The sequence below is a fragment of the Amphiura filiformis genome, chromosome 4 (genome assembly GCF_039555335.1).
Source record: "Amphiura filiformis chromosome 4, Afil_fr2py, whole genome shotgun sequence".
NCBI lineage: Eukaryota > Metazoa > Echinodermata > Ophiuroidea > Amphilepidida > Amphiuridae > Amphiura > Amphiura filiformis.
Window position 1 is genome coordinate 75,974,206 of NC_092631.1, and position 16,399 is coordinate 75,990,604.

The 16,399-nt window shown below is 34.6% G+C and overlaps 1 protein-coding gene across 1 annotated transcript; it reads right to left on the bottom strand.

Moving 5' to 3' along the window:
- Positions 1-363: 363 nt before the first annotated feature.
- Positions 364-15,981, bottom strand: LOC140151415 (uncharacterized). The gene is made up of 5 exons (XM_072173748.1): positions 15,781-15,981; positions 7,423-7,556; positions 6,580-6,853; positions 5,450-5,686; positions 364-4,445 (listed from the first exon to the last, which is right to left on the bottom strand). The coding sequence occupies exons 1-5, from the start codon at positions 15,781-15,783 to the stop codon at positions 4,041-4,043; spliced, it is 1,053 nt and encodes a 350-aa protein (XP_072029849.1). The 5' UTR covers positions 15,784-15,981; the 3' UTR covers positions 364-4,040.
- Positions 15,982-16,399: the final 418 nt, after the last annotated feature.

The window sequence follows — 16,399 nt, forward strand, 5'->3', positions numbered from 1 at the left end:
AGGCACGGAACGTTCCAATCTATGTGTTTATTAATCTGTGGTATTGCATTTAAGACACAGAAAGAGCTCTTCTAAATTAAGTATACAAAAAACAAAACAAAACAAAACTTATTGAAAACAAGAAATGTCTTTAAAAAAGACAACGCAGTAATTGAAGGGATAGAGGTGGTTGGATAACAAGTGAATGAGTGGTGACAAACTGGATTACATAAAGCAATGGAAGTTTAAATTTGTATTATGCTTGTTTTGATGGATAGGGGAAACTGAGACATTAGAGTATGTTCTACTTGAAGTACTTTATGTAGACTTAAATTATTATTTGTAATAAACAATGCAAAAAGAAGACATGAGTGAGACAAAGTGTGAATTTTTGTTTCTTTATTAAGTTTGACATAAAGATGAGTACATATGTGTTTATATATTACAAAAGTGTTTAAGAAAAGGTTAAATAAAAAAAATATTATGTAATGAACAAACATATGTACATGATATCAAAATAGGTAAGAAAGTATCTAGTTACGTTACTGTTAAAAAAAATAAATAAATGTTATTTCATATGAACTTGTTTATTTGTTACAAGTGGACGGCATATTTGAAGACAGTTGTTACAAATAGCTGCTTAAGTAGTGACATGAAAATATGAGAAGAGTACTTTGAGAATTTGGACATGTTTGGCATGAGCTGTATTGCACTGATTGTTTGGCTTTTTCTAATAAATAGCAATATTGTGAAATGAAGTAAGGGTAAAGAAATTGCTTGATTGTCCCTGAAATGGGTCAATCCTTGATGTAATTATTTCGTGTAAGCTAATCCTAACTGTTATAAAAGGCACATGTTGGTTATTAAAGAATGGAAGTGAATGGAAATGAAATTGAAAGAGATTGACTTGAAGGTGGTATTATAGCCTCTGACATGAATGTATGATTTTGTAACTTTGGATACAATATCAACAGATTGTTTACTTGACACTTTGAATACTAAATACTAATTTTTATCTATACTTAAATGTTACATACATGATGGTGCCTTATAAATAATATGTACAATAACAATAGTGCGAGACAAACATACACAGATCCTTGTGTGGGGAGATGTTGGTTTAAAGCTTGTGACTAGATTGAAGATGCAAAATTGAATGTGTTGTACTGGCAAGCAATTCAATACATGTTAGCATTTTCATGATCACAATGGGTGCAAGGTGTTTGTACAGACAATACATTACTGATAATTGAGTGGCACGGTATAAAAATGGCCTATGGCACATTGTTATCATTGTGTTAAAGTTATTGACTGACACATTGTAGATGCATAGGGAAATATAAGAAATGGGAGCTTTCTTTGACCTCTGCAGTAAAATGTGACTGTTTACAACTGTGCAAATTCTGTGGTAGATAAACAGAAGGCAGTAGAGCACTTTCAGCTGAAAAGTCGTCAATTTTCACAGAAATGCTTTGGGCTGTTTTGATACTGAGCCACTCAGTTGTAAATAGATAGTACTTATACATGTAAAAAGTACTTAATTCTTAAAGGATGCTACTACAGAAAAAATTAATCTAAATAACAGCTTCTGAAACAGACAAAAATCTTGTACATGTAGATAAAATAGGTATTGAAAAACTCATAGGTAAGTTGGCAATATTTTCAGATTGAAGTTTTAGAAGGCTTAACTTACTACAACAGATACAACAATATGACACCTTACAATCTAACGTCGTCTTACCAGGTGCTGGTTCACCATTGTTAACAAAACCAACTTGAATAATATGACACCTTACAATCTAACGTCGTCTTACCAGGCGCTGGGTCACCATTGTTAACTATACCAACTTGAATAATATAAGATCTTACAATCTAACGTTGTGTTACCAGGCAAAAATCTTGTACATGTAGATAAAACAGGTATTGAAAAACTCATAGTTAAGTTGGCAATATTTTCAGATTGAAGTTTTAGAAGGCTTAACTTACTACAACAGATACAACAATATGACACCTTACAATCTAACGTGGTCTTACCAGGTGCTGGTTCACCATTGTTAACAAAACCAACTTGAATAATATGACACCTTACAATCTAACGTCGTCTTACCAGGCGCTGGGTCACCATTGTTAACTATACCAACTTGAATAATATAAGATCTTACAATCTAACGTCGTCTTACCAGGCGCTGGGTCACCATTGTTAAGTATACAAACTTGAATAATATGACACCTTACAATCTAACATCGTCTTACCAGGCGCTGGTATTGACATGATGATAACAGCAAAGCAAAATTTTTTCAATACAGTTATTTGACTACAACAGACTAAAGAATATGTTACAGCAAAATGTTGGAAATGAAATTGTCATTTAAAAGTAGCCAATATTGACATTGAAATGATATTAGGGACATTTTGGTCCTTGAAAATGTGTGGAAATTGGCAGGTCTTAATTGGTCAAAATAATTTCCTAGCTGTTGTAACATGCTGTTGATTACCTTGCTTGGTCAAGTGGCTGACACTATAATAGGTATAACTTTGTATTGACATGATGATAACAGCAATGCAAAATATTTTCAATACAGTTATTTGACTCAGGCTTGAAGCAGATTACATGTATAATAGTGTAATGTGATTATGGCAATGTTTGTTCAATGAGGGCCTGCCTGAAAAGTAGTGTTTGGTACTGAAGCAGTATAACCCTCAATAAAGAAAAAATAAATAATAATAATATGGCAGTATATTTGGTTGCATTATTGAAAAGAACTTGATTCTTAGAAATATGAAACATTCATTTGCTTCAAACATAGTAGAAAGCACTTATAAAGCTGCGTTTTGCAGCAAATGCTATCAGAACTGAGTAAAGCAGTTCTAAAGATGAGAAGTGTTTCCAATAATTGGAAACATAAGTATGAATAGTATTTAAAAGCAATAGTTTTTGAATGGACCTGATCAGGCTGTTGGGGTTCATTGCATGATAAATGTTCGATTCAGGAATACTTTGAGTTGGCAATCCTTTAATTATGAGAAAAGCAGGAGCTTAGTGCTCCTTTATGTGTACTGAGGAGCTTGACAAGTAGGTCAATGACATAACACTAATATTTATGTGAAATAATTAACAATTTGAGAAAATACAAAACAAAATTGTTCTTGAAATTCTTGACATTTTGAGTTGGCATTCATGACATAACACTAATATTTATGTGAAATAATTAACAATTTGAGAAAATACAAAACAAAATTGTTCATGAAATTCCTGACATTTGAGTTGGCATTCATCTGTACAGGAAATATTAATCACATGATATTAAAGGAGTAGTTCATGATTCTAGCATCCACTGTTTTTGGCATTTTCCAGAAAGTATCCACGAAAAGTATATTTCAAATGCCAGTTGATTTTGAGAGCAATGCATGATGAAGTGTATGGCACTGGTGCATGGACAATGTGTTGATTTTGTTGTGGTATATGAAACAAAATTGAAAATAGTATATTGTGCTAAATGATTAATCTGATTGAAATATTTGGAAGCGTAACTGTCATGAAGGCAGTTGTTTCCAGTGATATCAATTTTGGGTTTTTTTTTATTGTAGGAAAGTGTGGAGATGATGCTGTGGATGATGAACGGTCCTTTTGAATACTGGTACATTAAATCAGGAGTAATGAATTGCAAACAGATTCTTCAAAATATTAATATTTGTTTGTACTTTACAAAAATGAGAAGTAGGAGCATCTGTTGAAGGGTTGAATCTGGAATTAAGAAAATTTTCAGGTATCTTCAATGTAAATTGTATATCGAGGGTTGGCAAACAGAAGGCGTTATTTCACTTGTGGCCATTTTAAGATTCTGGTACCAAAATCATAAACTCTTAACTCAATTAACTTCCTATTGCATCTGAAGTACAATAATACTTGGTCACATTCAATGCAAAATATTATTTTTACTAATTTTTCTCAGAAAGGCACTTTATGAGTTAAGGCCTTCTGTTTGTCAACCCTAGATACGTGGTGGTGATTCTTGAACTTAGTGAGTGGTTCTGATTGACTTTACAAGATATAAACATCTTAATTTGTTGTAGTTGATACCACCTTCATTTTGGAGAGGGCTGTTGATGAGGAATTACCCTTCTTGGGAGATCGCGTGAAGCGGATCGTGGTTGGGAGGTGAGTCATGATGGAACTTGTCAGGTCTGATACTTCTTCTGGTATTGTGGGTATAATGTCCTGAAGCTGTGTTTTGAAAAGAGTCACTGGTGTGTAGTCGTCCTCTTGTTTGATGAGAACTTCACACCTTGGCATCTTAATAGGTGTGACTGTTGTGTTGCATCTAAAGCAAAACTGTCCTTCCTTGGTCGATGTCTTGCACTGGCTGCAAGCAGTGTAGAGAGCTGCATTAAGGACGGCCTCGATGACGCCATCTTCTGCAAAGTTGTCTTCTGGTTCTTTAATGTTAAAAGCTGCTACTGTGTGCTGAAATATAAGCAGAATGTTAGAAAAAGATGAATGTTGGAGTGTAGTGTAGCTATACGCTTGCCCAAATAATATGCTGTTACAAGTGCGTTTTGTAGCTATACACTTACCCAAATAAAATGCTGTTACAAGTGTGTTTTTATGTTTTGAAGAAAAATGCAAATTAATCAGAAACTTGATTTTCTGGTAATTGTGTAGTATTACAAGTGTGATGAATGCTGTCCTATTTAGAGCAGAAATAAACTTTCAGATTTTAGGTACAATATAGGTTTGAATCATTGCAATATGTGTGTGAATAAATGCAAGAGACACTGCTGAAGTTATTTGCAAAACATATATTACATTTGGTGTATGAAAGGACTCATTACATTACAATCTGAGGAGGCATTGTCTTTTGTGGCAAAATATAGCTGGCATTTGGTGTATGATAGGACTTGTTATATTACACTTTCAGCAGGCATCATTGTTGAAGGTGAGTTAGAGTGATCACTATCTTAAAATGGAACTGAGGAGAACGTGTTATTACTGCTTACATCTGTAATATGTTCAATTTTTTTTGGCCTACAGCTCACCTGTCAAATTCTAGGGAATGTGATTGAACACTTTCAAGTCTTTTTCAAAAGACAAGGCCTGTTTAGCACGATATAGGAAAAGTGAAATTTGATTTATGGCTATAGTGTGTCCTTTACCAGAAATATTGATGGAGTTGTTACGTAACATTAAAGAAACCCAATTAATTATAATGTTACTAGTTAAATTGAGTTTTGTGCAAGCTGCAAGCTGCTTTTTGCATAGGCGAATTTCTTGGAAAACAAATTTTTCAAAAATGTATACACTTTTTGGTCTTGGATGTTGATTTTAAGAAATGTAATAATTTTGAAAGTGAAAAGGACCAGTAGTCCTACAAATTTGTGGTTCTGATTTTTTTGGCTCATGATATCATACATGACCTTGTATGATTAAGGAATTGAAAATGGATACATAATGGAAATGTGTAAACTTACCTCAATGGATGTGTAACGTCCAGATGTAATTTTAGGTCTTGATGTGCCAGCATAGGTGGATGTCGATTTAGTCATTTGGTGTAGTCGGACCGTGTCCCCAACTTGGATTTTTGAAGCTGCTAACTTCCGCCACAATGCAAACTCAACACACCCTGTGTCATCTGAAAGACTTCCGTTTCTCACCTCTACATCTTGGAATGGTGGGTACTTACTTGGAAATGTTTGGATTTCCTTGAGCTGGTTAAAAAACAAAAACAATTTAGACATTGATTAGTACCATTCAATACTACAAAGGCTTTTTTTTTTTCAAATGTGGAATTCTGTGACATTATACTGACACTGCATTAACAGTATGTCAGTGATTTCAATTGTTTGGGTATATGGTCTTTTTTGGACACAAACAAGCAGTGCAATAATTTGGCACTTGCTAATGTGTTTGAGTGTTTGACAAGTTCTTCTCATATTGAGAATTGTACATTATTTTTTATGACATATAAAGTTAATCAAGTATTCAACTCATTAAGTTTGAGGTAGTAGAAAGAAAGTTTGTAATTGTGACTTCTGATCTTGAAATCCAATGACCATTCTGAGAACATGTTTTTTCTAATACTGGTACACTTTCATATTTGATTGCTTGTATCATTTACTCTTTGCTTAGTACCCAGGAACCAGTTTGAAATAAATGCAGAAAATAGTCACAATATGAGGGTGATACTAATGTACAAATGTGAGCTTTATTTGAAAAGAGTAATGGAAGTGAAGCTGTTACACGAAATGCTCATGGCAGCAAGGGTGGAATAAGTTTTAGACATGAGCAATGTAGCCCGTACAAACTCTGAAATAGCTTTGCCTCCATCATAATTTTAATTGAGCAGGAAACACTCTTTCAGGAAACTGTCTCCCTGGATAATTAAATGAAAATACCAAATTCAAAGCAACTTTTGTTTCTATCACTCATCCAACACATCTTTATTTTGATTGGCCCCTGGTTATCCAAATTGGCCCCTGGTTCACTCCAAATGTGGATAAACCAGGGGCCACTTATTAATGAAAGTGACCCTTGGTTTAATCACGGTTATGTTCACCCTTGCATGCCAGGTAATGTTACATTTTGGAGTATATGAACTTACCTCAGTTATCTGTCCCAAAATTGTTACTGTTGTTGAATCAGCTATGTTGGTAAGGTTTTCAATCTTCTGATCAGATTGGTGTTGCTGTGATAGTTGGAGCATTTCAGCCTGGTCCATGATTTTCCTTGGTATTTCAAGTGCCTTGGGCAACAACGCCATGCGACTCTGTTGGTCGACGATTATCTCTGAAGCTTTGACCAACGTGTTCAGTAGCATTACGGCATTACCCTCCACAACAAAGGGTTGGCATGTTTTGTTGTAGATGACGACTTTGCTGAAATGACATAATAGAAACATGAATATATAAGGTTTTGGGAACTGCTTTTAGGAGTTGTTATTTATATATAATGAAATTGCACATAATTTTATTGTGCATGCATGCAGAAGATAGATCACTTGTTTATTAATAAACATAACTGGCAAAGTAAAATAATGACATGTTAGCATATGAAATGCTTATCTATATAGAAGCATGGCTATTCTATGAGAGATTTTCTAAAATAGAACTATGAAATTATTGTTTCTACAGATGGCTTTATTAAGTTGTCACTAGCTTTCAGAACAGAGCCATTTTCTGTACCTTAATACATGTATCTGAAATGAATTGTTTGAATTTTTTTACTAAAGTACTGTAATTGCAATTCTTGTACTGAAATTGCATGTGAAATACAAAGCTGTATGTAAAAATACAATTTAAACATAACAAATCTAATTTCTTGATTAACATGATGCTAAGGTGGTGTCAATGAAATCATGTGCTTATTTTATCACGCTTATTTTGTATACTGGAACTGCAGAACGAGGAAGTGATAACGCACTAAAATAAAGGAAGGTGGAAATTACCTGCATGCACTGTTGTCAACAACAATGGCCTCCATTAGGTTGTTCTTGCATTTCACTGCTTTCACGATGTTTACCTTCAATGGTAAGACTTGCCGGGTACCGGCGCTGCTGCCTTTCAGCTTCTTGAGTGTATTCTGCAGTGGAGAAAAAGTACCAAGAACATAACTTAAATGGCAGTTTCAATAGGTAGAACAGACTGTTATTGTTAATAAGATTTCACTGCTCTTTCAGCAAACTTTATCACCTTTATCCTCATAGCCTTATGACAGTGTTTATTTACTTTACTGAAAGTTTCAATACAGTTGATCGGCTGGTATGGTCTTGGGAAGTTGTATCTAAGCATTCTGAGTACATATAGATGTGATATTAGCCTGCTATATTAATTGATCCAAATTAATCCTTGCAATTGATATTTAACCATGTAGGTTTTGCTACAAATTTGGAATGGTTAAATCCAGTTAAATTGTATATTATTTACATTATTTTGTTATTCACTGCAAAGATTATATTTTTAATTATTGTAGCAGATTAGGATAGAAGTGTTTGATTTGTATTTGCAAAATTAATTACTTTCACTTACCATTTTATGTACTTGTAATTGTATTTGTTACTTATTGTACAAGTATTTGGTAACTATTGTCATTATTAAAAGAAATATTGTTTTCATTGAAGTGTGGCATTATAATGAATTGTAAAGTGTTCTATTTTTAAGTATTATAATTGTAGTTAGCAAGAATGCAAAATAACATTTTGTAATTAATTTTGCTTGTAATATAGTATACGGTAGTGTTTTCTTAATGAAATATTGTTTTCATTGAAGTGTGTCATTATAATAATAAATTGTAAAGTGTTCAAGTTTAAAGTATTATTATTGTACAAGCAAGAATGCAATATAACATTTTGTGCTTAATTTATTTGGCTTGAAATATAGTCTAGCGTTTTCCAAATGAATATAATGTTGTAACATAAATGAACATATCAAATTGTAGGTGTTCAATAATCTGTGCACCAATGTGTCATTTGTTACATAAATTCAATGATAATTTCACTGGTATGCATCCATTTTCATTTTAATTAAACAAAATATTGGCTTAATCAAAGCTATTTCCAAGTAATTTAAGGGTGTACTGCACCCCTTGCCAATTTAGTGCTTATTTATGCATTGTTCTCAAACATAATAGGGCATTTGTGACAAGGTACATATGCATATCATTGGGGCAAGGATTACAACTACTGCACTAAAAATTTAACAATTCAAGACAAGTAGTTATTGATTTATTGATCAAATATTAGTTTGCCTACAATTTTGGCTAATAAGTTTTACAACTGGTGTCTGTGCTGAAATACATTTTCCAATGCAGTAGTTTTACTTATTGCCTCTATTATATATGCCCTATCAAGTTTGAGCAAAGTCAACACAAAACTCGCCATGGAAGTGTTACGTGTAATTTGATTATGACTATGTCAACTGGATCATGCTTTCGAGTGCAGCACTATGATCCAAATGATCGCAAAACACAAAGTTTATGGCATGTACTACCAATTAAGGTGCGTGATGCAGTTACCAAGGAGTTACGTAACCAAGCATATTGGGCAGGAGTGTAGTACCTCCTTTAGCATATTTAATTAAAAATTAAAAGATGCCTTATTTGACATGATGATGGCAATATCTGCAAATGAGGTCATTAATTATGCAAATCAGAGGATGCCTTCGCCACATATTTTCGTAACACATAACAACATATGACCAACATTTTCTTTGGTTTCTGTTGAAAAGTGTAACAAATAAATGTCACTGAACATATTGACGTATACGGAACAAACCAAAAGATTGATGACATGCTATACTAGTATAAACGTAACTAGTAACGTTCTCAGCTGACGCCTTCCCCTCCCTGGCAGAATCGTAATAATGAAATGTTGCAAATTTTGACAGAATCATAATAAAGACACATTCTTCAGGCCAATATGTTTCTGTACATTATAATCGAGTATTTTTATCCCTCCCCCTAAACGAAACTTCTTTTGTTTATAGTACATCAATCTTTTGGTTTTTTCCATAATGTTAATTGTTATGTCAATTGACAAACAAATTTGTTTTGCCTTTACAATATCATACAATAATGAGGCTAATTTAAGTCCTGCATTAGTTTCATGTAAAATCGCTGCACTCTTTTATCAGCTCTAATTTTTGAAATATCTATTTTTAAGATTCCTAATCCATTCAAAGTGGTTACACGTGACAGTGCTACATATGCTTGGCCACTTGCAAAGACTGTCTTTCCAAGGCTAACGACAACTTTATCACAGGTTATTCCTTGCACTTTATGAATAGTAGTAGCCCAAGCTGGTACTAGTGGAAACTGTGTTCGTGATAAGGAACGTCCCTGGTTATAAAACTCTTGTGTTACTTTACGGATAGCAATGGCATCATGGTTTTTATTATAAAAAAGCTGTCCAATGTTGGGATCATCAAACTTAACATAAATTTCCGTAATACATTGATCTTCATATAACATGCTGTGTACAAATCCCATGGCACCATTGACTAAGCCTTGCTGAGTTGCAATATTGCGAATTAACATTATTCTAGTTCCAATTGTAAATTGCAATGTCAATGAAAGACCACCGGCATCACGATCGTCAGGTGGAATAAATGTGGAAATGTTAACTTTGTCCCCAATATCAGATGAAGTAAAGGAATGTTCAGCCAGTACAGTAATGACATCACCGTTCAAAACATTTTGCTGCTCAACGTTAAATTCATCCACTTCATTGCGTGTTGAGTATACACGCAAAGCACCAATAAATGCAGGATTTTCATTCGTAATGATTCGAGATTTCAGAATGTCAACATCATTCTCATTTACATTTGCTACACGTACTCTATTCAACAGTTCTTTATAACCATCACTAGAACTTTGTCGCATATTAGTGGACAATAGAAATGGTCTGAAGAGACTCCACAAAAATGAATTTGTAAAAGCATACTTCCCACGAATTGGCTTCAGTTGATAAAAATCACCTATAACAAGAATGTTCAATCCACCAAAATAATCATTGCTATTCTTGATAGCACATAACCTTCGATGAATATAGAGCAAAGTTTGTCCTGACACCATTGATATTTCATCAATAACTACAGTGTGGATGGACCTATATTTCCTTCGTAAATCTTGTAGGGAGCGGCTACTAAGTTCCTTATAACTAGGTTCATAACCGTGTTGAATTGGTAACTTAAATGCAGTGTGCAATGTTTGTCCGCCAATATTTCTTGCGCTTACTCCAGTGGGTCCACAAATTAAAACAGGATCAACACCTGATATTTGTGTAGTGAAGCGTTCTCAGCCAATTGACTAAAGTTGATATGAGAAATGATTTACCAGTTCCAGCACCTCCTGTTACAAATAAACGCAAACATTCATTTGCAGCTTTCCTGGCATCAAAAAAACCTTTGACATGCTGAAATACAGCGAATTGATCGTCTGTTAAACGAGTCACTTGGTTTTCTATTTCTTCTTCTGAAATTAATGTTATCATAGGTGGTTGAATATCAGCCACTGTTGTGTTGTCAACAGCAGGACTTCTGCTTGTGGCTTCAATATCAGTTGCCAGTAAGGTTGTACAAGCCATAATTGCATAGTCTGGAGCTGGTTCCTCAGTGTCACTTTCTTTTGATTCATATGTATTTGGTGCAACAATTGGTCCAATTTCATCTCTTGTAATTTGCATCATCTGTACCACTTGTTGTATTTGCTGTATGAGGGGTTCATGTACAAATTGAGCAATTTGTAATTGCTTATACTTGTTCAGAAAAGCTTCTTCAGCACAAGTGAATGGACTTAACAGTTCACCTTCATCAAAGAAAGGCAAATAAAGCATTAACATAGAGAAGAAGTATTTATCAGATTTCATTGAAAATTTAGGTGTACGAATGATGCAATGTTTAGTTCTTTTCTGCATAACAATATCTAGGGTCCGTAATTTAATTCGCTGCTGACAGCGGTCAGAAACATTCATGTTATTTGATGCAGACTTGATATACCATGAAGCAAACTCAAATAATGTTAGGTCTGATAAATTCAAGGGCCTATCTATATAGTAATCAATAATGTTTTTGATAAAAATGTTAGTACTACCATCTGGTAGTTCATCACGTTCTCCCTTTGGTCTAAGTACCTTATAACGCTCATTCTCTGGTCGGGCATTAACAAAAACTACAGTTCTACTTGACCAAGTTAGCTGCAGATGACCCACACGTGCAGCTGCTTCTTGAGCACTAAGGCGTCTTGTTTTTAAAACACAATTCCCAATTAAATGCAATTGCTTTCTAACTGATACTTCAGGTTGTTTTGAATGTCCATCATAGTTTTATACAGAGCATCCTTTAAGTCATCTGGCTCAGCTTTGGCAATGTAATTACACACATAATAGGCAAGACCATTTGCACCACACACCATTTGGATATCCATGTTAGCTCTCCATTTCATCAAGACAAATGGGTTATAAGCATTAACATACTGCTCCTCTGTTGTTCTCTTTGTTTCATAGAATCGTCCCCGAATTCTGGGATCACTGATATTAACATTATTGAGAATATGCGTTTCACTTGTGACAGGTCTTGGAAATCCAAAACGACATTCCTTGTTGCGAGTGCAAGACTTTGTGTGATGGTGAATCTGTAATCGTTTGACTAAATGGTGTAATTGTTTGTTCTCTTCCTCTGCAGGTAGTGTTGTAGAAATTACACTGTTTATATACTTTATTATATCATCAGCTGAACTTGTCTCTAAAGACGGGGCTTCCTCAATCCACAAAAATATATGTAAATGTGGAGACCCACGGTTTTGGTACTCTATACGTGCAAAGTAATCACTGATTTTACCAAGAGGCTTATTCTGACCTTTCAAAATGTATTTCAAAAATGCACGCCATCTTCTTTCAAAATGTAATGATGTCAACAAAGGATCTTTACGTATATGCTGTGCAGCGGACTGTGTTCGTAATGCGTCATCATATGTAATGTTTTGAAGCAGCATTTTCAACTCTGGCCAGTTATTATCATCTGCAGACAATGTTACAAATAATGTGGGAGGACCTAGACATTTTACCGTTGAAAGCAAGTTGCTTAATATGTTTGCCCAATACGCTGCTGTCCCACGTATGTTTTTCATAAACATGTAACATTGTGATCTTACATTCTCATCTGACTGAATTGATGTCAGATCGTTTACCGTGTACCTATCATCTGGATTATTACTTTTGCACACACGTAACTGAATACTAATATCATTAGATAATCTTTGCTGCTCCATATGATTCACAGCAAACATTAGATATGTAATATCTGTGCGCCAACGTGCGTCGACATTATATAAACGATGATGAAAGTATTTTAGGAGTGTTATAGCCTTGTTCCGTTTCTCTGACAAGCCATTTGTTCCATAAGGAAACAACCATGGGAATGCCAATTCTTCACCATGCAACAATTGCGAAATCCAAGTTGGCTGGTCAAACTGTACAGGCAGAGAGAACTGCCTGCTATTTTCTATTATTGAGGATGCTTTCATGTTAGGTACGCTATAATTCAGTGGTATAACGCCCGAATGCTCGTCACTATTCAGCACATTTGCTACTTGTTCTTTGTTTGTATTATTTGCAGCAGGGTATAATAAATGAGCTGGAAATGTAGCATATAATTTGCTGTTTCTTTGTAACCACAATAAAGCTCTTTTCACTTTACTCATGTTAGCAATTGATTTCATTTGTAATGAACTCATACTATGACCAGCTTTAGTTTCTGCAACCACAACCAACTCTTCGTTTTGAACATTCTCAAGTTGCTGAAAATACGCTTCTAAATTTAAAGGAAAATGAATGGCTAAACCTTTTTCTGCATATTGACCACCAGGAAGTATAACAAGTGTCATGTAACTCTGCATTTGTGCTATTAGTCTTTTTTCAATAATGCTTAAATCTGCTAAGCATTCAGGCACAACTCCAGCATCAAGATTGTTGAATACAGCACATGCAGGCATATTATTTTTCATAATTGAGTTCAAGCAAATGTTGCATACTGTGACACTAGAATTTGCAAAACCAACTTCTTGTAGCACTGTAAAGTTTTCTGCACAGATATTTTGTGTCTGATTTGAAAACAAAATTTTATTACAAACTTGACAGAAAAACTGTGCTGTCATCCTTATTTGTAACTCATACTTCAATTCATCGCTTTTTAATTGGCTGATATTGACTGAATGCTGATATGAACTTGGTTTATTCACAGAATGGTTTCTTTTCCCTGTACCATTGTCAATGGCAATATTTGTGTTATTCAACAGTGAGTTTACGTCTGTGTCATTAGAATTCTTGCATGTCTTTACATGTACTACGCATGGATTCAAACAAATTTCTTCATTCTGAGTTTCACTAGTTTATGTACACATAACAACTGGCACAATTTCATACATTTTGCAAGCAAATTTACCACTTAAGTCATTTACAACTTCCTCAATGCTATTGAACCGAGAAACAACAACTGTATCATAACTCTTGGAACAAGGTGAATTGGTAACACATTCAATAACGTCAATATCTCCAGCTTCATTCATAATAATTGCGAAAGCTCTCCCTAATGAAGAAAAAATATTATAAGGAGATACTTGTAATGCTAGCTTCATTCCCTCAAGCATTTGCATTGCTAAATTTGTATTGTTGCATGAACTGACTTCACCGTATATCATATCTAAATAATATGAAATTGTCAAGGTAGAGTTAAGATATTCAATGCAATTAGGCAAGTCATGAACAAACAAAACAGTTGGAACGTTTTTAAAGTTGGTGGCTATAATGTTCATGTATAGTGCTTTGCCTAGGAGTAATGCTTGTATTGCAGCTTCTGGGTTTATACCAACATGAATACTAGAAGTTACACTGTAACTCAAGACCAACATATATAATGCAATAGCAGCATCTTGCATATTTTGATCTTCTACATGCAAGTTGCTCATATTAACACTATCCTGCACATCCATAGTACTAGATAATGACTGCATTTCTATAGCCGTACAACTGTCATCAGTTGAGAATGTAGTATTTCTAGTAATGTTACTACCGGTACTGTTTCCAATAACTAGTTTTGGATTTAATATGGTCGGTGTTATATCTGAAGGGTCACATGTTGAAAATACCTCGACATTTTCAAGTTCATTACTGTAACTCGATACCAACACATATAATGCACTAGCAGAATCGTCTTGTTTATTTTGATCTTCTAGTTCTACATGCAATTTGCTCATATTAACAGTCACACTATCCTCCACCATCATATTATTAGTACTACATAATGACTGAGTTTCTTTAGCCGTACAACCAGCATCAGTTGAAAATGTAGTATTTCTATTGTTCCTGACAACTATTTCTGGAAACATCTGGACATTATCATGATTATCACTGTTCTCAACAACCATTTCACTGTTCGTGCCAGTACTTGCCATGTTTGTGTTCTCAACTGCTTCAATTTCTACATCTGGTGACACTATATGCATGTTTGTCCCATTCAGTACATTTACATCAACTTTTATATCACTGTGACAATCATCAATTTCCATTTCCTCATTGTTATGAAATGCTTCTTGTGCAGTATAATTATTAGAACCTGTCAACTCATTAATTTCATTAATTAGCACAGGTGTCATTGTGAAATGATTTCCACTATACATAGCTAGCAAGTATTGAACCAAATTTTCTACACCCACAAATTCCAGTAACACAGCTGATCCATCAGACGCAACTTCACCAGCACTGTTGCGAGAATGGGAATCTATAAGAAAATGAGTCTCGTTATCATGACAAACTATAGCAACCGATGTGGCAGAAAACGCTCCACCAATTGTCAATATTATGCGTGGGGATACGTTACGTGCAATCACAATGGCATTTTGAATGTTCATAGCTAAGCTATTGCTAGAATTGTCCTGCTCGTTCTGAATCGCACCATATATACTGTCATGATAATAATCTATTGAGTAAGTGTGGTTGTCTCTTTCTACCATGCTTGCACTCAAAATATTTGGCAAATCTTGTGGCATTAAAAGATCGGCCTTCCGTTGTACTGAGAATTAATAAGATTACCATACAATTCCGTACCATACTGCATAGCCAGCAATAAGTGTCTACTACTCCATTCATCACATGGTAATTGAAAACTTGCAAGCAAGAACATCAAGGCAATAGCTGTACATTGCCTACCGGCGTTTGGGCCAAACATTGAAACATTGCCTTGATGACAATTTGCTCTAAGTACACGCTGCGGATGCATTATTACGGTTTCAATATATAAATAAAGATAACACTTACCATTATTTCAATTGATATGTATGAATACTGCAGTTCGTTCGTAACTCTATTCTTCGTCTACAATTCCGGATCTTCCTGTCAACAACCACTATCTATTACAATTGATATGTATGAATACTGCAGTTCGTTCGTAACTCTATTCTTCGTCTACAATTCCGGATCTTCCTGTCAACAACCACTATCTATTAAAGTCTGCCACACAGTAACCTGTTGCAATTATCTCGCATGGTCAAAATCCTTCAACTTTAACCCCATCACCTTGTTACGCCATGCCAATTATTCGCTGGTTTTCGATTACATCACACGTTTTTTACGACAAAATAAGTTTACTGGAACTCAATATAAACAACCTGAACTTTTTCTTTCCAATCGAACAAAGACTTTTCATGGCACGTGTCACTGAGCGTGACTTCAACCGTTTCACTTTTAATGACGCAATTTTAATGTCCCTCCGCATTACAACCAAAACAAATAGTCCGTGACAAAAGTTCCTTGTAATTCATGATCATTATCTATGACTTGGTTATCATCTTCATGCAGAACAATTAATACAAACATTTAACATTTCCCACAATTACAATTGCTTGACATGCATTATTTATTGCATGTCTCAATCCAG